The sequence below is a fragment of the Oncorhynchus nerka genome, linkage group LG1, assembly GCF_034236695.1.
Source record: "Oncorhynchus nerka isolate Pitt River linkage group LG1, Oner_Uvic_2.0, whole genome shotgun sequence".
Classification (NCBI taxonomy): domain Eukaryota; kingdom Metazoa; phylum Chordata; class Actinopteri; order Salmoniformes; family Salmonidae; genus Oncorhynchus; species Oncorhynchus nerka.
This window is the reverse complement of record NC_088396.1, coordinates 1,475,149-1,502,841: the sequence shown is the minus strand read 5'-3', so window position 1 is coordinate 1,502,841 and position 27,693 is coordinate 1,475,149. Positions and strand designations below refer to the sequence as shown.

The 27,693-nt window shown below is 41.2% G+C and overlaps 1 protein-coding gene across 1 annotated transcript in view; it reads right to left on the bottom strand.

The window, feature by feature from the left end:
• LOC115131878 (tomoregulin-2-like) overlaps positions 1-27,693 on the bottom strand; it is a 151,658-nt gene that overhangs the window by 63,430 nt on the left and 60,535 nt on the right. The window contains exons 3-4 of the mRNA XM_029663986.2: positions 23,550-23,679; positions 5,551-5,577 (exon numbers count right to left, since the gene is read on the bottom strand). Coding sequence (XP_029519846.1) covers positions 5,551-5,577; positions 23,550-23,679 — 157 coding nt within the window. The remainder of the gene's footprint in view (positions 1-5,550; positions 5,578-23,549; positions 23,680-27,693) is intronic.

The following is a 27,693-nucleotide window of genomic DNA, read 5'->3' as shown; positions in this document are numbered from 1 at the left end:
ATCAATAAATATTTAAGATTTTAGATTCTTGAAAGTAGCCACCCTTTGCCTTGATGACATCTTTGAACACCCTTGGCATTCTCTCAACCAGCTTCATGAGGTAGTCACCTGGAATGTATTTCCATTAACAGGCGTGCCTTGTTAATTTGTGGAATGTATTTTCTTAATGGGTTTGAGCTAATCAGTTGTGTTGTACCAAGGTAAGAAAGTAAAGGGAAATGGAGATACGTCATTGTTGCGGTTTCATGTTGGTGTTTCTTGTTTTGTTCATTTATTTATAACATGTATTCACTCCCTGAACTTGCTTCTCGACTCTCAGCGTACATCGTTACAAAAATAAACAATTCTGAAAATCTCACTGCAATAGACGATGCTGGGAAATATTATATTTGGTTCTTTGTAGAACCCTTCCAAAGAAACCCTCATGCCTTCCAAAGAATGATCAAAGAACCCTTTCTTACAAAAACAGTTGTTAGGATGTTAAAGGTTCTAGGTATCAGCCTATGACTTACAAATAAACCTTGTCTTCCAAAAAGGGTTCTTCTGATCAAAACGGTTCTTGGTAGAACCCAAGTCTACGCAAAGAACCCATTTGGAACCCTTTTTTCTAAGAGTGGATAGCCAAGGAGAAAAAACTATTACTTTGCTTGGAAAGTAACTGTAACGGTCGTCGGTGGAAGAAGGTGAGGACCAAAGTGCAGCGTGGTACTTGTTCATGTTATTTATTTAAACTGAACACTATCATTCAAAAAAACAAAAAGCACAACCAAAACAGCTCCGTCAGGTGCAAAACACACTAAACAGAAAAATAATCACCCACAACTCAAGGGTGAAAACAGGCTGCCTAAGTATGGGTCTCAAGCAGGGACAACAATTGACAGCTGCCTCTGATTGAGAACCATATCAGGCCAAACACAGAAATATCAAATCATAGAAAAAATAACATAGACTGCCCACCCAACTCACGCCCTGACCATACTAAAACAAAGACATCACAAAGGAACTAAGGTCAGAACGTGACAGTACCTCCCCCAAAGGTGCGGACTCCGGCTGCAAAACCTGAACCTAACAGTGTGTCTGACAGTTTAGAGTATTGTAAGTATTCCCTCCAAGTAATGCAATTGGCTGTTGGGAAGGAGGCTCCGCCCGAGGGTACATCCGATGAAATCCTATAACATTTCTAACAGTCAATGTTGACTCTGGTATTTTTCAAACATGGTGGTGGCAGCATCATGGTTTGGGCCTGCTTTTCTTCAGCAGGGACCGGGAAGATGGTTAAAATTGATGGGAAGATGGATGGAGCCAAATACAGGACCATTCTGGAAGAAAACCTGATGGAGTCTGCAAAAGACCTGAGACTGGGACGGAGATTTGTCTTCCAACAAGACAATGATCCAAAACATAAAGCAAAATCTACAATGGAATGGTTAAAAAATAAACATATCCAGGTGTTAGAATGGCCAAGTCAAAGTCCAGACCTGAATCCAATCGAGAATCTGTGGAAAGAACTGAAAACTGCTGTTCACAAATGCTCTCCATCCAACCTCACTGAGCTCGAGCTGTTTTGCAAGGAGGAATGGGAAAAAACTTCAGTCTCTCGATGTGCAAAACTGATAGAGATATACCCCAAGCGACTTACAGCTGTAATCGCAGCAAAAGGTGGCGCTACAAAGTATTAACTTAAGGGGGCTGAATAATTTTGCACGCCCAATTTTTCCGTTTTTGATTTGTTAAAAAAGTTTGAAATATCCAATAAATGTCGTTCCACTTCATGATTATGTCCCACTTGTTGATTCTTCACAAAAAAATACAGTTTTATATCTTTATGTTTGAAGCCTGAAATGTGGCAAAAGGTCGCAAAGTTCAAGGGGGCCGAATACTTTCGAAAGGCACTGTATACTTTAGAATTGGTTTTAGTAACAAGGAAATCCTTGCTCTTTTAGCACGTAATAACCATATGATAATAAGTATTACTGTAGGACCTGGAAGAGGTTGTGCTGCAGATTGGAGGAACCACAGAAGGAGGAACCACACGGACTTGGATGAGGTATTTCATCCAAATCTGTGTGGTTACATATAGGGAACCACAATAAAAACGCAACACACAACAATTTCAACAATTTTACTGTTACAGTTCCTATAAGGAAATCAGTCAATTGAAATAAATAAATTAGACGTTATTTCACGAGTGGGCAAGGGCCCACACACTTGGGATCCATGCCCAGCCAATCGGAATTAGTTTCCCCCTACAAAAGGGCTTTATTACAGCCAGAAATACTCCTCAGTTTCATCAGGTGTCTGGGTGGCTAGTCTCAGATGATCCCACTGGTGAAGAAGCCGGATGTTGATGTCCTGGGCTGGCGTGGTTACACATGGTCTGCAGTTGTGAGGCTGGTTGGACGTACTGCCAAATTCTCTAAAACAACGTTGAAGGGGGCTTATGGTAGAGAAATTAACATTCAATTATCTGGCAACAGCTCTGGTGGACAATCCTGCAGTCAGCTCCCTTAAAACTTGAGACATCTGTGTAATTGTGTTGTGTGACAAAACTGCACATTTTAGAGTGGCCTTTTATTGTCCCCATCACAAGGTGCACCTGTGTAATGATCATGCTGTTCAATCAACTTCTTGATATGCCACACATGTCAGGTGGATGGATTATCTTGGCAAAGGTTCACTAAGAGGGATGTAAACAAATTTGTGCACAAAATTTGAGAAATAAGCTTTATGTGCATATGCAAAAAAAAAAAATATTTCAGCTAATGAAACATGGGACCAATACTTTACATGTTCCATTTATATTTTTGTTCAGTATACATAGGTAGAAACAGGTGGGTTGTATTTGTATGCAGGTGTGTGGGGTGGGGGAGATGTAATACAGGCATCACTGTGCTGCGCTGTGCACAAACGCGCATGCTCACACACACACACACACACACACACGGTATCCCCAAAGCAATACCATTCTAACGGCCATGGAATGTTGTCAGAATGCAAAGAGACATGAGTTGCGTGCATCAGTGCCTGTCATGGTGCCCTTCGAATTTGCTACAATGTTATCCTCAGTCCCTTGTGTAATGCCAACACTTTGCATTGTATCTTGGAGAGTAACAGCTAGCCCAGAAGACTATATGTCGAAACCGAAAGGGTAAATTACAAATGCGTGTGTAATTGCATGGTGTTTTATGTACACTTCCAATAAAGTAGTCTCATAGGCCATGCTTATTATCTTGTGAATGTAAGTCATGGATTGCGTGGAAAAGGATCACGAATCCCTGTTGGGCTCAAGGGCTGCCCCCAAACCCCTGTCATGGACCTTGCACTTGCATAGCCACAGGGCAGGGGGGTAGGGGTTTGGTTAAAGCCCCATCTGAGACAGTAATTTAACCTAACATGTCTAAATACTACCCTCTATAATAAGGTGAACAAGTGGTAGCCTAAGTTTGCGGGATAGCTGAGACAAATAGCCTTTAACAGAGACGATGCCCCTGTTTTGGGATAACCTATGCATCCTTTGGTACATCCTTGAAGACATCCCCGATAGATGGATAGTGAAAGGAGATATTATGCTTGGCTACCAACAGAGTCATGTCAGTGATTATTTCTTCATAGCCTAAATAGCCTATTATTGATTTAATAGGTCTATATTTAAATAAATGATTATTTCAATGAAGGGAGCATCCAGCCATGAATATATTCAAACAGTGCCTACGATTAGCTGCTTTGCGCATGCAAGAGTGGTCCTTGGGTTGCCTCTCCTCCCACAGACACGTTTGCATAAAATCCCTGCTTCATTGTTTATTCCTCCCACAGACGTTGGATAGGCCTATAATTTACTTTCACTTGCCCACTGTACGATATATTTTTTGCCTTAGCACTACACAGCTGATTCAAATAATCAAAGCTTGATAAGCTGGTTATTTGAAGGAACTCCCCTCATCTTGTTGTCTAGGTCTTAATTGAAAGGCAACTAAAAACCCACAGACACTCGGCCCTCCGTGGAATGAGTTTTACACCCCTCAGTGATCGGTTTGTGTAATGACTACAAGATATATTTTGTGCAATAGGTTTTCTCAAAAGTTTTGAGTAATGACAGCACATTGGGGTTTACAGTGTGTGTGTGTCCAAATCTCCTTATCTATATTTCACCTACCAGACTACCATAAATAAACAGCTCTGAGATTCATCGTCGGCCATTAAAAGACATTCAAATTTTATTGGGGGCTGTTCTTGTGTTAGTGCCTCTGTACTACTCTAACCCCATTTTATAACTGTCTTTACCTTCTTTTTACCCATAAACTGACATATTTTCTCTATCCCTTCTTCCTGCCATCCTCCCCTTTCTATTATTTCTCCATCTATCTCTACCTCCTCCTTATCATTGTCAACCCTCCCTCCATCTTATTCTATCACTCTACCTCCATTCTCACTCTCTGCCTCCTGCTTCCTCCCTTTCTTTATCTCTCTTCCTCATCTCTATGGTAATTTCTGTCCTATTTCTCTGGTTGACCTCCCACCCTCTTCATTTCCGCTTCTCTCTGCCTGTCTCTCATTTGGAGGTCCATAGGCAGAGTGCAATCTGTTTATCATATCTGGCTCTGGGATACTTGTTATTCCTCCATCCACATGCACTAATGAATGGACAAACCCACATACACACACAGGAACACACACATGTTTGTATGAACGAACGAGAGCGCACAAACACATGCACGCACGCAAACAGACAAATCAACATACATGAGCTAAACAAACACCTGTATATACAGAAAATCCAGCTACAATAATTACATCTCTTTAGCACAGATACACACAAGCATGTACGCTCGTACCTACACCTTTCCTGTCACCTACTCAAAAGCTTCCCATTCCTTTCTACTTTTATCCCAGATCTGCCACCATACAGGTTATAACAGCAACATTAGGAGGAGTGTGAAGAGAGGGGTAACGAGAGAGAGAGTGGGTGACGGAGAGAGAGGGCTATGGAGAGAAGGAGAGTTAGGGGGATGAGAGAGAGATGAAGAGGAAGTAAGCAACACACTCCAGAAAAGGGACTAATTTCCTGTTTCTCTCACCAGGCTCTGTGACCATAGCTGCATCCCAAATGGCAACATGTTCCACTACTTATGGGCCCTGGTCAAATGTAGTGTACTATATAGGGAATATGGTGTCATTTGCATGGTACAGTGGTTTGCTAAGCATGTTAGAGTGTTCTTACTGTTTACATGCATTATTATTTAGTTATTGCATGGTGTGTGTGTCAGGATGTCTGCATGTCTGAGAGAATACAAACAAATGTTTGTGTTTGTGTGTGTGTGTGTGTTTATGTTCTAGAGCGCGTTTGTTCATTTCTCCATGCAGTGTGTTTATTGAGTGTGTGCGTGCATGTTTGTGAATATGCATTCGTTCCGCATCTGAATATGTTATGTGAAAGCTCACTTCCAAGTAGTGTGCCAGTCTTGTTTCTAAGCAAGGAGAATGAGTACAGAAACAACAGTAATATAAGGGAAAATGAAAACTAATGAAGAGAAAATAGTAGAGCGATCTTACCGTCATCTCCCGAGCCTGACCCGGCATCTGTGAGAGAGAGAGAGAGTGAGAAAGAGGGGTAGAAAGAGGGAGAGAGTGAGAGAATTAAAGACAACATCTGAGAATGGTTTGTGACAACAGATGAACCAAGCCTCCTGCTTAACAACTGTTGTGTGTGTGTGCATTGGTTAATCATAACCTCACAATCACAAAATGATATCTTCCAATCTATCACCGTCTTTGTATATGTTTGCTCAATATGGTTGTGTGGTATATCATTCCATCTGCATGCCCATTCGAATCCTGCTGCATCCTTGTAAAGCGTCCTCCAAGAAATCTAGCTTACAATGTTGTTTAGTGATATGCCTCTGAAAGGGATACTGATGGCCACTTATTGGAGCTGCTGCAGTGGTAACATGAGAAGCAGCAGCCCACTATGCTAAACCGACTAGGGGAGAAAGCAGACATTCACTCCCACCATGATCATTATGCACCAAACAGGAGAAAATGGTCTGAAACAGGGAAGCAGTACCTGGACTTATCCAATAAGAAACATTCATTTTCATATAATGTTGCAAATTGTTAAATAACGTTTGTTACAGTGTGCCTTAATGAACATGACCCATGTTTCCTTTGTAAAGCTAGAGGCAAACCTGATAAGCCTAAAAACGAGGACCCCTAGTTAACCATCTTTATTCTTTACCGTAAACCTTACGACTGTCTGTCAATGAGTGAAAAGGATAAAGACTAATACTTTAGAGAATCATTATTGTTTTATTTTTTAATTTCACCTTTTTTTTAACAAGGAGATCCTATTGAGATCAAGACTACATTTTACTGGGGAGGAGAGGAACACCAGGGGAAAGTTATTAACCTTGCTGTGTCTCAGACACCTAAGGCTATGTTGCATTACTCTCACTCTATCACACAAACTAACACACTCACTTAAAATGTACTATTTGAGAATGCATATATACTGATAAAAACAGAAAATGTAAGCGGGAGAAAGAGCAGAGAGACTCGCCGTGTCCAAATATCCGTACTTGCATTCAGAATAATAATCCGTTACATGTAACCGATTACAGAGAAAATGTAACTGTAATCACTTACTAATGCTGAGCAATTAACCAACATTTTGGTAATTTTTGTTTTTTTTACCAACTAATTGACTCAATTATTTGAATTCCATTTCTTTCCATTTTTTTCTGTGAGCTCAATGCGCATTTTCTCTAGAAATACTGTAAATCAGATCAAACCCGAACTGTGAGATCTAGTAGGGAGTTGTAGTTTCCATCAGGCCAATATTCGACAGATTTGCGCAGAAAATGTGGTTAACCCACACTGCCCTCGAACCAAGGCACTCTGTCTGCTAATTATTTATAGGCTATGTTTCAACTTGTCAATTTCAAATGATTTTCTAAAAAGTTATATTTTGGAAGGTATTTAGACACCTAGATTTTTCAATTATTTTTATTATGAAATATCACATTTACATACAGTATTTAGACCCTTTACTCAGAACTTTGTTGAAGCACCTTTGGCAGTGATTACAGACTCGAGTCTTCTAGGGTATGACGCTACAAGCTTGGCACACCTGTATTTGAGGAGTTTCTCCCATTCTTCTCTGCAGATCCTCTCAAGCTTTGTCAGGTTGATTTGGGAGCGTTGCTACACAGCTATTTTCAGGCCTCTCCAGAGATGTTCGATCGGGTTCAAGTCCGGGCTCTGGCTGGGCCACTCAAGGACATTCAGAGACTTGTTCAGAAGCCAATCCGGCGCTGTCTTGACTGTGTGCTTAGGGTCGTTGTCCTGTTGGCAGGTGAACCTTTGCCCCAGTCTGAGGCCCTGAGCGCTCTGGAGCAGGTTTTTATAAAGGATCTCTCTGTACTTTTCATCTTTCCCTCGATCCAGTCTCGTCTCCCAGTCACTCCCGCTGAAAAACATCCCCATATCACAATGCTACCACCACCATGCTTCACCGTAGGGATGGTGCCAGGTTTCCTCCAGACGTGACACTTGGCATTCAGGCCAAAGAGTTCAATCTTGGATTCATCAGACCAGAGAATCTTGAGTCCTTTTAGATGCCTTTTGCAAACTCCAAGCGGGCTGTCATGTGCATTTTAGTGAGGAGTGGATTCTGTCTGGCCACTCTACCATAAAGGCCTGATTGGTGGAATGCTGCAAAGATGGTTGTCTTTCTGGAAGGTTCTCCCATCAGGCTCTCGGTCACCTCTGTGACCAAGGCCCTTCTCCCCGATTGCTATAGGTTATCTACCGTATGTAAACTCTAACATTGATTTATATTGCAATAGATGTTGTTCACTTGTGACCGACTGGCTCGATTCGGATTTATTTAGCAAAATTTTAAATGGTGTTTTTTTACATTGGATAAAAGTAGAGACTAGAAAAGTGAATATCATACACTACAGTTGAGGAACAATGGGAAAGTAATTCTGCTTGGAAAGTTGATAAACTTGTAACCTTGAATGTTTTGGTATACATGCAGGAGAGCTCTTCTTTGTCTACACCCATTTAGCATCGTTCAAACCCTCTTAAGCCTTAGCCCCACTCATCTCTTTAAGGATTTACATGTGAGGCCATGTGTTAAACAGTGAGTACAGTTGTGTACTAAACAACCAAAGATTTCAAGACTGAAGTCTGGTTTATACTGCGTCTATTGACATGTCAATGTACAGTTGTCATTCATTATTACATGAAAATAAACTCACAACAAGATCATTATTTACAAGTTAATGGCGAGCTAATTACAGAAAATAACTTACGGTTGTGAGTGTGATGAAATAAAAGCAGGGCATTCTACCGGAGAATTTTAGAATTTAGACACTGTCTCATTGGCCTAATGTTATATCCTAAATTGAATTTGGTGCAGGTCATGTTGTTCTTGACAAAAACGTCTCTGGTAAACAAACACTATATCAAATAAAATGGTACCGTGAAATGGTTACTTGCATAGTAGAGTCTTTTGTTTAGACATGTAGCTAGATAGCTAGATAAACAATGGACCATAATACCAACTCATTACATTACTACCCTGCATGAATCTACAGGTAGCTAAACACTAACCAACTAGGTTCAAAATAAGAAATGTATCATTCCCGAAAATGTAGCTACCTACAGTGTCTTGCAAAAGTATTCATCCCCCTTGGCGTTTTTCCAATTTTGTTGTATTTCAGCCTGTCAATGAAATTGACTTTTATTTGGTCTTCATGTAATGGACATACACAAAATAGTCCAAATTGGTGAAGTGAAAATGAAAAAATTCAACTTATTTCAAAATTAAAAAATTAAACGGCAAAGTGGTGCATGCATATGTATTCACCCCCTTTGCTATGAAGTCCCTAAATAAGTTCTGGTGCAACCAATTACCTTTAGAAGTCACATACTGTAATTAGTTAGATTGCACACAGGTGGACTTTATTTAAGTGTCACATGATCTAAGTATATATACACCTGTTCTGAAAGGCCCAAGAGTCTGCAACACCACTAAGCAAGGGGCACAACCAAGCAAGCGGAACTATGAAGACCAAGGAGCTCTCGAAACAGGTCAGGGACAAAGTTGTGGAGAAGTACCGATCAGGGTTGGGACATTAAAAAATATCCGAAACTTTGAACATTCCACGGAGCACCATTAAATGCATTATTTAAAAAATATGGCACCACAACAAACCTGCCAAGAGAGGGCTGCACAACAAAACTAACAGACCAGGCAAGGAGGGCATTAATCAGAGAGGAAACAAAGGGACCAAAGATAACCCTGAAGGAGCTGCAAAGCTCCACAGTGGAGATTGGAGTATCTGTCCATAGGACCGCTTTAAGCCGTACACTCCACAGAGCTGGGCTTTACAGAAGAATGTCCAGAAAAAAAATAAGCAAACACTTTGGCATGTGGGAGACTCCCCAAAGATATGGTAGAAGGTACTCTGGTCAGATGATACTAAAATTGACTAAAAGGATTACCTACACATACTGAGAAGCTCATTATAGACAGAATCGTGCTCCATGGCAGACCAATCTAAACTCATCTCTCAGCATGTCCAGCCCACCCATTATCTCAGCCAATCATGGCTAGCGGGAAGGTTCCATTCTTTTTCTGTGGCTAAACCAACTAGGCTCGTAATTTTATTTACAGATCCAAAAATTCCATTACTGATTACAATTTTAGATTATAACATTTTGAATGGAACCTGAGAGAGAGAGAGATGCATGGGGGCTGAGGGATGGATATTGGCCACATTTCAAGCAACCAACTGTATTAAACCACTTCTCATTCCATGTAAAAGCAAAGTATGCGTTTTAACGGGCTAATTCTGCGGCCCACAGTTCTCATTATTATTTCTGGCTGAGACCAGATGGATAGCGCAGGACATGAACCAGAAGCAAAGATATAATGGCATCTACACGCATGTACAAACTAATCAAATCAAATCACACTCATCCATATGCATGCATGGCATGGACTTGAATTAATTAAATCATTACAGAAATGTGTGTGAGCACACATATACGAATGCATACAAGCACACACAGGAACCTACACATGCATGTAAACCCACACACATGCACACACACAGGTTTTGCTATCTGTTTTCTTTTCACATTCCTGTGGATCAACAATCTTGATCTCCAAAACTATCACTCATGCTATTACACCTTGCAGCTTAATAAATGATTTTTGATTAAAAAGATGGATAAAACTTTACAATTCACGCAGGTTAACTAAATATGGTCACAGACTCCTGTCTTTCACCAGACAGATGGGACTACTGAAGAGAGGTTACAGTGACTCCACACATTTTCCTTCGATTTCTGGAATTGTGCATCTTCCCAGTCAACCAAACATATGGCTCAATGAGCTGTGACTGGATGCCTGCGTTACAGAAACTATTTGCTATCTTGGTACCTTTCATGGCATGAAACCTTTTTTATTGTTTACAATGGAAAAATTCTAATAAGAACAGAGATAAATCAAGTTTACTCCTCATTAATTATCCTACCTTTCAAAAAATCTTAGAGGAAAAATAGAAATACCTTATTTACACAGTACCAGTCAAACGTTTGGACACATACTCATTCAAGGGTTTTTATTTATTTGTACTATTTTCTACATTGTAGAATAATAGTGAAGACATCAACACTGTGAAATAACACATATGGAATCAGGTAGTAACAAAAAAAAAGTGTTAAACAAATCAATAAATATGTTATATTTCAGAATCAGTTTTTTTATGTTTAACACATTTGCAAAATTTTCTAAAAACCTGTTTTCACTTTGTCATTATGGAGTATTGTGTGTAGATTGATGAGGAAAATGTTTTATTTAATCAATTTTAGAATAAGGCTGTAACGTAACAAAAATGTGGAGAAGTCAAGGAGTCTGAATACTTGGTGGTGGCCTGTCTACCTGAATGCTGGCCTAGAGCACAGGCAGGAACACATCTACAGTTTGATAGGAACAGACAGACTGTAACCCACTTAAGTCACAAAATGGAAAACCAACTGAAATCAGGTTAGAAACATCGATATTGATCTGTTTTCACAACAAAACGAATTTCATTAAACTGATGAGAGCCCCTCTCTCTGCATGCTTGAGAAAGGAATAAAGGAGAGAGGAAGGAGGCGATGGAAACGCTCACGGTGAGATTCGGTAAGGTAAATATTTAATAAACATTGTAACAATGTTGTCACTTTCCCTCAATAGCACCTGCCTTCGGCCATGTTGGAAAAAAACTTGTTCACCTATGGGGAAATGGACTCCGTTTTCACTGTTCCACGTGGCTATGGTAATGGTTAACTGCACTCCACGGTGCAGCACCACCACTCAATCTGATGGAGTAACAGTAGCATCCCATGCCTATCAACTACCATTAACTCTCTGTTAGCTCACCGTTAGCCTAGCGCTAGCTTGGTAAATACCAGTTTATCCATAATCTAGAGGTAAACAAACACAATATTTTCCTCAATTCTATTGGTATACAAAAATTTACTGTCTCTTCTTGAAAAACATATTGAAAACATTATTTCACCTTCAATTCCTATTACTAACAACTCAAAGAACTTCCAATGATTTGTTTTCCAACTTTGTTTAATTTGGAAATTACAGAGCTCTACCTGTCACGATCGTCGTAAGAACATTCGGACCAAAGCGCAGCGTGATATGGGTTCCACATGTTTATTTAATGAAATGCACACAACAACAAAAAACAATACAGGAACGACTGAACTGTGACGCAAATGAAGTGCTCACAGGCAACTACACATAAACAAGATCCCACAAAACACAGTGGGGAATGGGGGCTGCCTAAATATGATCCCCAATCAGAGACAACGATAAACAGCTGTCTCTGATTAGGAACCATACCAGGCCAACATAGAAATTAACAACCTAGATTACCCACTCTAGTCACACCCCGACCTAACCAAAATAGAGAATAAAAAGGCTCTCTATGGTTAGGGCATGACACTACCAGGCGGTTGAGAAGTCAAGGGACTGATTTTGATTTTGACCAAATTATGGTATTTTTGTGTCCAAACATGAATATTCAATTACATTGAAATGAATGCATTTTCAGGTTGTGTATACTACAATCCCACTGGGCACAGACACCAGTTCAATGTCGAGTTTTGATTTACATTTGGTTGAGTTGTCAACTAACGTGAATTCAATGTGAAATCAACAAAAAACGTCACCATGTCATTGGATTTAGATTAAAAGTTGGGTGAAAAAAAGACGAAATGCCCTTACGTTGATGACTTTTAGCAAACCCAATCAGTTTTGCACATTGATTTAATGTCATCATATAGATTTTTTAAATGACATGTAAACAATGTTGATCCAACCAGTTTTTGCCCAGTGTGATTTCCCAAAAATGTTTTTCTTGAATTTCAAATGATCTAGGTTCTTCCATCATATTACTCGCATGTACAGACAACATTTTTAGATAATAAATAAAAAAGTGCAGTTTTTATTACTATTATAACATTAAACTGCAGAAACCCAAAAGGATACTAATGATGTAAATTGATGCAGGAGGGCTGTCAAAACATGCTATAACAGCCTGTTGAAAATAGGGTTAAAAAGGTTAAGCAATAAAAGATGATACAACTTGAAGGCTAAATTATAGATAAGTGTCATGTTGTAAATCATAAACACTGCAAAACCAGGGCTGGAACATTTTAAGCAACTTTTATACATGGTCTTCTTCCTTATAGAAACTCTACAGAGTTTCTTGGTAAAACAGTACTTTAAAAAAAAACTCAAATATCAGAAGTACACAGTGGTGCCCTAAAGAAATGCATTTGAGCACATGCCTCAGTAGCATGGTAGCATGACTACGAACCTTGGCGCTGTGTCCTTTTGTTTGCCATTTGGCAGAGACATCAGATCCCGACGTCTGGCCTTTCGGCCTTGGCTCTGGTCACACAGGGCTGCTGGGAGGACAGAGCCCTGCTGTCACACGGCTGTCAGACGTGTTTACAGAGGTAAACAACAACAAGGAGCTGGGCTGTGTTGTCAACATGTAGGCTAGTGTACTGATGGAGACCAGACCTGTTTACATGTAAACACAGGTGTTCATGGAGATAGCGTAGCCTATCAGAGAACTGAGATGCCTGGGGTGTGAACCATCCAAATCAGATGCTGTTAAGATATGCCTGGACATACAGTATCACGTTTGTCCAGGCAAATCTTAAACATACAAACATATCACATTCATATTCACTGATAGTCCATTCCAGAGTTTAGCATGAGTCCTAACATGAGTCATGAACAATTTAAGCACAAAGGAAACCATATGGGGGAACATATCGGCATGGTATCCATATACATCCATCACACTGTGTGATGTTTTCTCTAGAGGTAGTGAAGAAGATGGAGAGATTTTAATTTATTTTTTATTTTTATTTCACCTTTATTTAACCAGGTAGGCTAGTTGAGAACAAGTTCTCATTTGCAACTGCGACCTGGCCAAGATAAAGCATAGCAGTGTGAACAGAGAACACAGAGTTACACATGGAGTAAACAATTAACAAGTCAATAACACAGTAGAAAAAAAATGGGCAGTCTATATACAATGTGTGCAAAAGGCATGAGGAGGTAGGCGAATAATACAATTTTGCAGATTAACACTGGAGTGATAAATGATCAGATGGTCATGTACAGGTAGAGATATTGGTGTGCAAAAGAGCAGAAAAGTAAATAAATAAAAAAAACAGTATAAAAACAGTATGGGAATGAGGTAGGTGAAAATGGGTGGGCTATTTACCAATAGACTATGTACAGCTGCAGTGATCGGTTAGCTGCTCGGATAGCTGATGTTTGAAGTTGGTGAGGGAGATAAAAGTGATTTTTGCAGTTCGTTCCAGTCACAGGCAGCAGAGTACTGGAACGAAAGGCGGCCAAATGAGGTGTTGTCTTTAGGGATGATCAGTGAGATACACCTGCTGGAGCGCGTGCTACGGATGGGTGTTGCCATCGTGACCAGTGAACTGAGATAAGGCGGAGCTTTACCTAGCATGGACTTGTAGATGACCTGGAGCCAGTGGGTCTGGCGACGAATATGTAGTGAGGGCCAGCCGACTAGAGCATACAAGTCGCAGTGGTGGGTGGTATAAGGTGCTTTGGTGACAAAACGGATGGCACTGTGATAGACTGCATCCAGTTTGCTGAGTAGAGTGTTGGAAGCCATTTTGTAGATGACATCGCCGAAGTCGAGGATCGGTAGGATAGTCAGTTTTACTAGGGTAAGCTTGGCGGCGTGAGTGAAGGAGGCTTTGTTGCGGAATAGAAAGCCGACTCTTGATTTGATTTTCGATTGGAGATGTTTGATGTGAGTCTGGAAGGAGAGTTTGCAGTCTAGCCAGACACCTAGGTACTTATAGATGTCCACATATTCAAGGTCGGAACCATCCAGGGTGGTGATGCTAGTCGGGCATGCGGGTGCAGGCAGCGATCGGTTGAAAAGCATGCATTTGGTTTTACTTGCGTTTAAGAGCAGTTGGAGGCCACGGAAGGAGTGCTGTATGGCATTGAAGCTCGTTTGGAGGTTAGATAGCACAGTGTCCAATGACGGGCCGAAAGTATATAGATGTCGTCTGCGTAGAGGTGGATCAGGGAATCGCCCGCAGCAAGAGCAACATCATTGATATATACAGAGAAAAGAGTCGGCCCGAGAATTGAACCCTGTGGCACCCCCATAGACTTCCTGAGGACCGGACAGCAGCCCTCCGATTTGACACACTGAACTCTGTCTGCAAAGTAATTGGTGAACCAGGCAAGGCAGTCATCCGAAAAACCGAGGCTATTGAGTCTGCCGATAAGAATATGGTGATTGACAGAGTCGAAAGCCTTGGCAAGGTCGATGAAGACGGCTGCACAGTACTGTCTTTTATCGATTATGATATCGGTTAGTACCTTGAGCGTGGCTGAGGTGCACCCGTGACCGGCTCGGAAACCAGATTGCACAGCGGAGAAGGTACGGTGGGATTCGAGATGGTCAGTGACCTGTTTGTTGACTTGGCTTTCGAAGACCTTAGATAGGCAGGGCAGGATGGATATAGGTCTATAGCAGTTTGGGTCCAGGGTGTCTCCCCCTTTGAAGAGGGGGATGACTGCGGCAGCTTTCCAATTCTTGGGGATCTCAGACGATATGAAAGAGAGGTTGAACAGGCTGGTAATAGGGGTTGCGACAATGGCGGCAGATAGTTTCAGAAATAGAGGGTCCAGATTGTCAAGCCCAGCTGATTTGTACAGGTCTAGGTTTTGCAGCTCTTTCAGAACATCTGCTATCTGGATTTGGGTAAAGGAGAACCTGGAAAGGCTTGGGCGAGGAGCTGCGGGGGGGGCGGAGCTGTTGGCCGAGGTTGGAGTAGCCAGGCGGAAGGCATGGCCAGCCGTTGAGAAGTGCTTATTGAAGCTTTCGATAATAATGGATTTATCGGTGGAGACCGTGTTACCTAGCCTCAGTGCAGTGGGCAGCTGGGAGGAGGTGCTCTTGTTCTCCATGGACTTCACAGTGTCCCAGAACTTTTTGGAGTTGGAGCTACAGGATGCAAACTTCTGCCTGAAGAAGCTGGCCTTAGCTTTCCTGACTGACTGCGTGTATTGGTTCCTGACTTCCCTGAACAGTTGCATATCACGGGGGCTATTCGATGCTATTGCAGTCCGCCACAGGATGTTTTTGTGCTGGTCGAGGGCAGTCAGGTCTGGAGTGAACCGAGGGCTGTATCTGTTCTTGGTTCTGCATTTTTTGAACGGAGCATGCTTATCTAAAATGGTGAGGAAGTTACTTTTAAAGAATGACCAGGCATCCTCAACTGACGGGATAAGGTCAATGTCCTTCCAGGATACCCGGGCCAGGTCGATTAGAAAGGCCTGCTCACAGAAGTGTTTTAGGGAGCGTTTGACAGTGATGAGGGGTGGTCGTTTGACTGCGGCTCCGTGGCGGATACAGGCAATGAGGCAGTGATCGCTGAGATCCTGGTTGAAGACAGCGGAGGTGTATTTGGAGGGCCAGTTGGTCAGGATGACGTCTATGAGGGTGCCCTTGTTTACAGAGTTAGGGTTGTACTTGGTGGGTTCCTTGATGATTTGAGTGAGATTGAAGGCATCTAGCTTACATTGTAGGACTGCCGGGGTGTTAACCTCTTACCTCTACCTGGGACGCTTGCGTCCCAACTAGAGCTCTGGAAATGCAAATGCGCTACGCTAAATGCTAATAGTATTAGTTAAAACTCAAAAGTTCATTAAAATACACATGCAGGGTATCAAATTAAAGCTACACTCGTTGTGAATCCAGGCAACAAGTCAGATTTTTAAAATGCTTTTCGGCGACAGCATGAGAAGCTATTATCTGATAGCATGCACCAATACACTACAACAGAAAAGCACAGCAGGGGACGTAAACAAAACAATTAGCATTTCGGCGTTACACAAACCGCACAATAAAATAGAAAACAGTCATTACCTTTCACCATCTTCTTTGTTGACACTCCTAGATGTCCCATAAACACTATTGGGTCTTTATTTCGATTAAATCGGGCCATATAAAGCCAAGATATCGTTATATGTAGACTGTGTGATAAACGAAAAAAACAGCGATTTCACAACGTAACGTCATTTTTTAAAATTCAAAAAGTAGACGATAAACTTTCACAAAACACTTCGAAATACGTTTGTAATGCTACTTTAGGTATTAGTAAACGTTAATAAGCGATAAAAATCATCCGTAGGCGATGTACATATCATTAGCTGTCGTCTTGGAAAAAATTTCAGGAGAGAGCTCTTCCGGAATGATCTGGGCGGAGACCGGAGGTACGTCGTGCCCTTCTTTCGGTTCAACCAAGAATCAAAGAGGATTAAATTCACAAGATACTCGACTACATGGGGATGCTGTGGGAGTTGAATGCTCGGTCTTATCTAATTCGGCTCACTGTTAACAATTGCTGGAAGTGGCGCAAGGATATTTATTTCCATTTTCTGTGATCAGGTTTTCCTGCGCTTTCCGATGTAACGCACGTTATGTAATAGCCACAGTCGTGATTTAACCAGTTTTAAAAACGTCCGAGGGTTTCCTATACACACATTCTAACCATATGAACGTACTATATTCCTGGCATGAGTAGCAGGGCGCTGAAATGTTGCGCGATTTTTAACAAAATGTTCAAAAAAGTAGAGGGTAGGAGCAACTAGTTAAGCATATCCCAGTTTAGGTCACCTAACAGAACAAACTCTGAAGCTAGATGGGGGGCGATCAATTCACAAATGGTGTCCAGGGCACAGCTGGGAGCTGAGGGTGGTCGGTAGCAGGCGGCAACAGTGAGAGACTTATTTCTGGAGAGAGTAATTTTCAAAATTAGTAGTTCGAACTGTTTGGGTATGGACCTCGAAAGTATGACATTACTTTGCAGGCTATCTCTGCAGTAGACTGCAACTCCGCCCCCTTTGGCAGTTCTATCTTGACGGAAGATGTTATAGTTGGGTATGGAAATCTCTGAATTTTTGGTGGCCTTCCTGAGCCAGGATTCAGACACGGCAAGGACATCAGGGTTAGCAGAGTGTGCTAAAGCAGTGAGTAAAACAAACTTAGGGAGGAGGCTTCTGATGTTGACATGCATAAAACCAAGGCTTTTTCGATCACAGTAGGCAGATGAAGGTTTGAGTGACGGCTCTTATTTAAGCCATGAAAGGAACTACCCACTGTGCACACCACATCATTTCAAAGTGGAGAATTGGGAAATATTTGGTTGATATGTTGATCAATGAGATTATAAACTATTTTCACCCACTCAAAAATACAGTCAAAAATGTGTTGAATTCCCAATATCATTTCACTGTGCTGTCAACCGTTTAAAAGAACAACAAAGTTAAAATGGGGTACAATTTAGATATTTTTTTAACAGATATTAATCTTATCACTGTACTTCATCTACTAGCACAACCAAAATTACCTGAACTGCAATTAAGATAATTTAAGTACAGTGGTTCAAGTGGTCATTGCCGTTTCAGATCATGTGCAGATTATTAATCAAATTGTGAAGATCTCCACAGACCTGCAACATTCGCATGCTACTTTAACATTTATTGTTACAGTAACCTCAAAATGTGGCCAAGGATGTGTAACTAATTTTAAAGTTGAATAAATATTGTTACATTAGTTTGTAAAATAGCCTTAACTATTTACATATTACAAGGGTAAAATTGAAATGTGTTTAGTTGACAACACAACCAAATATCAACATTTAAGGAACTGTATACATGCATGAATATTTCCAATCTTTTACTTTTATTTTTGGTTGAGATCGAGACCTGAATGCAACATATCATTTGTTAACTAATCATAAGTTAATTAATAGGACTAAATCAAACCAACTCAAACTTGAACTTGAACTTTAAATACAATTAGATTTGATTTAGTCATATTCTTTAACTTAGATATTTGTTTTTTTCTTTTGGAGGATATTACGTTGAAGTTCTGATTTTATCTCAACATTCAAAATTCAACAGATATTATAAGGTTTGTCAATATGGAACATTGGTAAATATAATGACATAATCATGTGGTTGAAATTTCACCCACAAAACAACAGTGTACGTTTATGACTTTTTTCAAATCCAATGTACTTTCCACATAGATTCCACGTCGCAGTACGTTGACAATTTATGTTGAAACAACGTTGGTTTAACCAGTTCGTGCCCAGTGGGTAGTAGACTGGAAATGGGAAAGAAACATCCTATTCCTGTGTTCATTCTGTGACTGCTTCGTTTCCAACAGGGATGTCCAACACCAGTCCTTGAAAGGTCCTGTGTGCAGGCTTTTTCTCCAGCCCAACACTCGGGGTGGCAGGTAGCCTAGTGGTTAGAGCGTTGGCCAGTAACCAAAGGTTGCTAGATGAAAACCTGTATTTCTGCCCCTTAACAAGGCAGTTAGCCCACTGTTCCTAGGCCGTCATAGTAAATAAGAATTTGTTCTTAAATGACTTGCCTAGTTAAATATACAGTTGAAGTTGGAAGTTTACATACACTTAGGTTGAGTCATTAAAACTTGTTTTTCAACCACTACACACATTTCTTGTTAACAAACTATAGTTTTGGCAAGTCAGTTAGGAAATCTACTTTGTGCATGACACAAGTAATTTTTCCAGCAGTGCCTTTTTGCTTGACATCATGGCAAAATCAAAAGAAATCAGCCAATACGTCAGAAAGAAAATTGTAGACCTCCACAAGTCTGGTTCATCCTTGGGAGCAATTTCTAAATGTCTGAAGGTACCACGTTCATTTGTACAAACAATAGTACGCAAGTATAAACACCATGGGACCACGCAGCCGTCATAAAGCTCAGGAAGGAGACATGTTCTGTCTCCTAGAGATGAATGTACTTTGGTGCGAAAAGTGCAAATCACACACCCATTGGAAATCTTAAGGCAGTGTTTAGTGTTTGGGACTGGAATGTCTGTGTGGGCCTTATGGAGAATCTACCTCAGTATATGGAATTTGGGACATTATATTTCATCAGCCAAAATGTTGGTAACAATGATAGATGGAATATGAAAATGAAGGTCGATTTTGTGATGTCATTGAGAGTGAAATGATGACGTTGTAACTTGAAGAGTTTTCATTATATGTACATGTACATATGTACAATATTCAGATCAAATATATATTTTTTTAACAAACTGTGATTCAAGTTGTCTAAACAAGATTATTGTAAGTTCTGATGCCTTGCCTTGTAACTACCTACACCACAGGGAACCCAGAGAGTGTGTCATAAAGATGGGAATGCCCCTTTCTACCCTGGGGTATAAAACATGTTAAGAATTTACATTGCAGACTAAGTTGAGGAAGAGGACAAAGGAACATCTTAACAATCAATGCTACGATTGATTACTGAATCTAAGAAGGTGAATTCAAGGACCAACCGGTTATTCTCTTCAAGTCATTGGTTGTCTACATGGCCCTCCTACCCAAGCTGGGAACGTCGACACAGCTGATTAGCCCCCTAAGAAGACCACTCTCACAGAACGAGTCAAAGGAAACAGACAACCAAGAGAAAGGACATTGTGACATCGTGTGGACAATTAGAGACTTACACTCGATAACGAAGGAGACTCAGCCATCGAAAGTACAGGGCATCGACCAAACCTATCCCACTAAGCGGAACTCGGCCCACGAAGAGATACCCAACGGAGATCTTCAACACGTAAATACATGCATTATAGTTCTGACCCATAAATGTTGCAGTTCGGGGCAAGGTGTTCGGGTTAAACTAAGCATAGTTTACAAATGTATGCAAGTGTGCTTTTCTCTCATGCACTTTCTCTCTCTCTTGCTTTCTTTAAATATCCATCTTGTGTTACACGTGTCATATTGTGTTTGGTGAGGTAGGGACCTGTTTCCATTGTATTAAGTTCTAACCAATAACCTAGACTGTTTGTGTATCTTATGTTATCATTTAGCTTGTTGGTAAATAAATAATCAACTAAATTTGTGTGGTACAGAATGATTTAATGAGACCCAGGTATGTGCAGATTTACGAATTATGCGATGTTCAGAATGAGACTGATGAGGAAATGAATTAATTAGTGACTGTCATGAAATCGATATTTTGATATTTTTTTGAGAGAAATTCGGGAAACGGTCACTCAATAAACAAACTTTTCCCGTGGTGCCCCAGGTTACTGAGTTAATGGTTACAGGATTAATTTAATCACGTAATTATAAACATAGTTAATTATTAGATAAATAGCATGTCGTCATATTAACGATAACGACATCACGACAGAGGGTAATAACTTTCTTGTGCTCTGTACTCCCTTTTTTATTCCTGTCATTTGTTTGTAAGACCACTTCCAAGGGTCACTGGCTGGTACATAAATCGTGTCTAAATGGATTTTTACCACACACGCTTTTGACGTGACAGTGAAGAATGGAGTGAAATAAAGGGAAAGAAACACAGAGGGGATGAGGGGGCTGGCTGTGAAGGAGGGGAGTGAGCTGTCAGCCTATTCTCATCACTATCACGCCTGTTCTGCCAAAGTAAAACCACGTTCTATTTGTTTTCTAAAGCTTGTTTCTCGGAATTAGCTCTTATCACGTGGAAAAAGCCATTCTCTCATGCAAAAAGACACACAAACACGCGCCCATGTACACACACACACACACACACACACACACACACACACACACACGCGCACAGAAAATCACAAACACTCAAGCAATTTACAGAGAATTAAGAGCTTCCATGTGAGAAGGTGAAGTTTTTTCTTGCGAAACAAATCACAACCTCCCACACACACACTCCGACTCCAAGTCTGACTGTGTTCCCTGTGAGTGTGGTTTGGACTGCTGAGCTATATGAGTGTTTAAAGTCCCCTAAGTGGAGTTGACCAGGCTGGCAGTGAGGTTAACTGAGTCAGCGACACACCAAGAGTGCTGCTCTACCCCGCCAGTGAAACTTTGAGTGAAGCCAACATGTTCCCCTTGCCAAAGATTCACTTTGGTCAGACAACAAACGGAAGAAAACGGACTGAAAAAGGGACGGACTACCTGGACTTGTCCAATCATTGTCCAATTTTCGTTTCCCACTCAAAATGTTTTAAAACGTTTTCTGTTGCATACCCTAATGAACACGACTCTTACTAGATGTTAAACGCTAGACCCTTTCAACATGCTTGTAGGTTCTTATCTGGAATAAAGGAATCGTGGGATAATCCCAGATTACTGTAGTGGTGAACATGGCACGAATAGTCTCATACCCTTTTCACACTACTGTGCTGACCTAAACCATGCTGTGCTGGCTCTGATATGTTCTTCTCTACAGTCTTTTCCAGCACAGTTCCAGCAACCTTAGTGGATGCTGAACCCGGCCAACAAATTGCAGATTGACTCGGCTTGGCTGCGTCTCCAAGTTTCATGCTATAATAGTAACTTTGATGGACATAGTACTGTGGATGAAGTCAGTTTGGCTTTATATTTTGACAATGGAATGCAGGCGAATGTATTGGCTTCAAACAGTTTTTCCAACTTTCTACAGGCACTTCCTTCAGAGACCTTTACAGAAAGTTTTTGGTTCAAATTTAACATTGGGCACACAAGAACTCTTGAGTGAAGCATTTAACTTATTGACGCTACCCATCCCGGTACCGGGATCATTGTCATCAGTAACCGCTGAATAGCATAACGCCACAGTCAAATAATATTACAAAAAAATATTCATTTTCATGAAATCACAAGTGCAATATTGCAAAACACAGTTTAGCCTTTTGTTAATCCACCTGTCGTCTCAGATTTTGAAATTATGCTTTACAGCGAAAGCAATCCAAGCGTTTGTGTAAGTTTATCGATAGCATAGCAGTATGTACACTAAGCATTAAGTAGCTAGGTCAAGAAAATCAGAAAAGCAATCAAAAAAATGGTTTACCTTTGATCTTCAGATGTTTTCACTCACAAGACTCCAAGTTACACAACAAATGTTCCTTTTGTTCCATAAAGATGATTTTTATACCCAAAATATTGCCGCGTTATGTTCAGAAATCCACAGGAAAGAGCGGTCACGACAACGCAGACGTATATTCCAAATAATATCCATAATGTCCACAGAAACATGTCAAATGTTTTTTATAATCAATTCTCAAGTTGTTTATAAAATATATATTCGATAGCCTAATGGTTAGAGCGTTGGACTAGTAACCAGAAGGTTGCAAGTTCAAACCCCTGAGCTGACAAGGTATCTGTCGTTCTACCCCTGAACAGGCAGTTAACCACTGTTCCTAGGCCGTCATTGAAAATAAGAATTTGTTCTTAACTGACTTGTCTGGTTAAATAAAGGTAAAATAAAAAATATATATCAACCGAGTGTGTAGCTTTTTCAATAACAGCGGGAGAAACAATGGCCGCTTTACTCAGTTGCGCAAAACTCACTCTGAGAGCCCCCCCCACCTATCCACTTACGCTCATTTTTCAAAATAAAAGTCTGAAACTATGTCTAAAGACTTGACACCTTAGGGAAGCCATAGAAAAGGGAATATGGTTTATATCCCTTTAAATGGAGGATAGGCATGCATAGGAACAGAGAGGTTTCAAAATAAGAGGCACTTCCTGATTGGATTTTCCTCAGGCTTTTGCCTGCAATATCAGTTCTGTTATACTCACAGACAATGTTTTTACAGTTTTGGAAACTTTAGAGTGTTTTATATCCTAATCTGACAATTATATGCATATTCTAGTTTGTGGGGGCTGAGAAATAGGCAGTTTCAAATGGGTACGTTTTTTAGACAAAAATGAAAATACTGCCCCCTACACACAAAAGGTTAACAAAGCCCTTATAAGTAATAGGCATGTGTGACCATGCTTTAGGAAAGTCCCTTTCGCTGAACTCTATTGTGCCTTGAAAAGTGGCTCAGTGGCTAGCTTTTTGTGTGTGTGTGTGTGTGTGAGTGAGATTGTGTGTCTGCATGCATGCAAATGAACATGTGCAGTATAAATCCATCCTTGAGATGCTACATACCGACAGGACAAGAGCCCTCTGACACCACCAGCACTTCAGACTGCTGCTTGCAGGCGTCCCTGCGTAGATAACACTCGTTCTGGTAGTTCTCATTGTTGGAGCCACACACTGGGACGTAGTCATTGTTACACTGCAGAGAGAGCAAAGGTTAAGGTTATGGTCAGATTATTAAATGAATCATCCATCTCGACTCTCCACGTAATACATTATGATTTTCTATATACAAGCTTATGCATCCATAACGTATTTCTTTGTGTGTCTTTATGTATTTCATATTAGTGCAGCGTTTATACATAGGAGAGGTAGCTCTTGTACAATGCACAGAACTATACCACCATCTCTAGGCCTACGGCACTATGCGACATGTAAACTTAGGCTACTGTAAAAACAATACAGTATCTCTATTGTCATGTTGATTCAACTACAAATACTGTATAGGCTTGTAGCTCAGGAACACAGACTGGAAATGCAAACCACAAAACAATATGTCATCGCCATGTGTGACATCACAAGGATACCTGGAGGCCACATTTTGTGTCCCACAGGACAGGAGCTAGACTGTCTCTTACAGGCCTCTGGTGGCCCCTAATAGATGAACAATGTGCAGGTCTACACAACGGCATAACGCACAGTAGGCTGTCATTTCATCTGTTCACATTCTGGCAGAACACTGCACGCACACACACACACACACACACACACACACACACACACACACACACACACACACACACACACAGTCAGTCAGTTGACTGCCAGGAGCAGCACAAAAATAACCATGCTATCGATTCTAGAGCCTGGAAGCGGTGCAGGGCTACAGAGCGGCGATCATTTTTAACTGGCTGAGAGAGTAAGGGAGGGTGCCATAATGCAGGAGGGGAGGAACAGAGGGTTGGCTCCTGATCAAAGAGAGACAAAGAAAGGGAAGGAGAACGAGAGATATAGAGTGAGGGGGAGTAGAGGAAAGAAGAGAGTTAGAGATAGAAAGCAACAGAGAGGGAAAAATGGAAGAGAGGGAGGGAGGGTGAGTAGTGAGGAGGAGGGGTAGAGAAAATAAGAGACTGAGATAGAAAGTCAGGGATGGGGGAATAAGGAAGAGGGAGGAGGGTGAGGACAAGTGAAGGAGAGAGGAGTGGAAAAAACAGGATTTGAAAAAAAAGAAGGACAACGGGAAGAAATTAGAGAAAAAAGAAAGGAAGGGGTAAATAAGTAACAGAGATGTTTGAAAAAGAGCGGGGGATCACAGTAAAATATAAATAATTTGAGAGCTCTACGATGGAGGGAAGAACTCTCCCCTTCTCACTCCCTCCCCCTTTTCAAGAGAAAGAAAGTATGGCCAATTCTACAGATACGGCCTGGGTGGCTTATACTGTACGTTTTCATCCTCCTCTCCATCTGGCTCACCGTTTTTTAACACCAAGGGCGTCTTTTGCCAGTCATGATGCAACTGAGGGAAAGATAACCGGCAAGAACCTGCGGGTGTCTTGGGGAGTGCCTGTTTTTCTTTGTAAAGCCTCCCCTAGTCTGATCATCTCCCTGTCTCTCTCTCTCCCCTAAGGGGAGCGAGGGGGTTTTAAATATCCCTCTCTTAGGGAGGCAGGCATAGGAGGAGGAGGAACCGTGTGAATTCACCCCCCCGTCTCGGAGCACAGCTATGCAGGCACAAAGATGCCGCTGAGCCTAGATGTCTCAGAGTTCTCAGTTGCCCAATCTGGCTTTCATCCTTTTCGATAAGGAGGGATGGTAGAGAGGAGGAGTGGAGAGAAAGAAAGAAAGCATGCAGGGAGATAAACAGGCAATGGCTGTGAGAGGAATCAGAGAGACAGACAGAAAACTGAAGGATGAGAGAAAAATGCATGAGGGATGAAGTTACAGAGGGATATGAGGAAGTGGGGATCGAAGGAGAGGGGTGAATGAGAAGTGATGGAGAGAGGAACAGACAGAAGGTGAGAGAATTTGATCCCCCGCTATTCTCTGCAGTGAGCAAAAGCGATGGGCTAAGGCCATATGGCATGGCCTTCTGCGCCCGCACTGGGCCTTACAAAACGGACCACACCTCTGAACAGAACTTCAGCCCTCCACTGTGACAAAACCTGGAGAACATGGTAGCATTTCAACTACTTACATGGTAGTCCACACAAGAATAGTAAACTAACAAAAATTTGACCAACTGGGGACATTTTGTAAGTCCCTACAAGGTCAAATGCTATTTCTAGGGTGTTTAAGGTTAGAAGTAGGTTTAGGAGCTAGGGTTAGGTTTATGGTTAGGGTTAAGGTTAGGTTTCTGGGTTAGTGTGTGTGCGTGTGTGTCTATGGATGTATGTGTCTTTGCCCATCTACATTCATCATCGACATCCCAACCCATTGTATCTACTCCAGGCTGCTGGCTGAGCTGTTGTTCCCAAATACACCTGCAGGGGCTGCTGTGGTTCTGCGTTGTGAGCAACTTCCCCTGTCGCCCCAACCTCCCTTCACTTCCTTTATATTACGGCAGAGAAATAAGGCACGGACATGTAGACCTGTTGTCTACTAGCCTGTGAACCTGTCCTGGCACACAATCATTCAGGGCCAGGGCACGTTGTACACTATGTAGAAAAGGCCTCCTTGACATTGCAGGTCACACAAAGCGTTCGCAAATATTGCAAACATTGTCACTCGACACAGACTCCCATGCTGCACACCGAATAACATTGGACATAGCAGTTGTTTGACAAGGTTGAACATAAAAAGGAGAGCGCAAGAGAGACATGGAGACAGGAAGTAAGGGATGAAGAAGATAAGTGAAAAGGAGGAGAGAGAAAGAAGAGTAGTGAAAAGATAGAGATAAGAATAGGTGAAAAGGAGAGAGAGAGAGCGAGAGTAGGAGCATCTCTATCTGTATACGTATAAGAAAGGGACCAAGCACAATTTAGTGTGTGTAAATCAGAGAGGTAGAGGAATCTGAAACCCATACAAACCAAACATGACAACCCATCAGCATCAATAAACAAAATAATAAATGAATCCGCTACCCATCTATGTATCCAACCATCCATTGAAATTGGTATCCATCATTCTACACCCATCTAGACATGAATAAAAGCAGAGGGCTAGCCATTCACAGAAGGCTTTGCAGGGCCAGACAATTCAATTCAGCCAGTGGAGACAGATATAAACATGGTGATTAGGAAATGGAACTGAGGCTCTGTAAAACTGGTTGGCGTCGACCCAAATGGCACCCAATTCCCTTCATAGTGCACTACTTTTGAACAGGGCTCATACTGTAGGGCTCTGGTTAAAAGTTGTGCACAGTGTAGGGAAATGAGTGCCCTTGATGCTGATGGATTGTCATGTTTGGTTTGTACGGGTTTCGGTTTCCTCTACCTCTTGGATTCACACACATTAAAATGTGCTTGGTCACATTCTTATACTTATACAAACAGTTAATCATAAAAATGACCATAATGTCATGAAAGCATGACAATTGCCACTAAAGTGTGTATTTCGATCTTAAAAGGTAAACCAGATAACAACAAACTAGTTTAGAGGAGTTCCCTTAAGAGTCTCATTAGGTCTTAACCTAACGTTTCAATAGGAATGACCCAGTGACGTGCAAGGACTGTTTCCAAGAGACCATTCTCTTAATGTCAAACAGAACTAACATGTTCTCAGAATATTAAATATTAATGTTCTAGACACGTATCATTAGAACATGGCAAGCACATTCATGTGTCCAGTTTTCTGTGGGTTAAGCAAATATTGCATCAACGTCCCACCAAACATAAACAGAACATGGTTGGCATGTTCTCAGAATATAAGATAATGTTCTCGACACATTTTGGCGAACATGCAATCACTGTAGAACAAACTAGATGAGCTTTATTTAAGAATATCCTATTAAAGGGACCTGAAAAACTCATATTCTATGTTTCTCAGTGTAGTGTCTGAACGAGGACATGGATGATATCCATGGTTTTTCTATTTATTGTCAAGACCGGACGGCAGACTCGGATAAGAAGGGAGGAGTGTGTCTCTTTGTTAACAACAGCTGGTGTACAATCTTCTGGTGCACAATCTGCAGACCATGCTATTTACCAAGAAAGTTTTCATCTATATTTTCCGTAGCTATCTATTTACCACCACAAACGGATGCTAGCACCAAGAT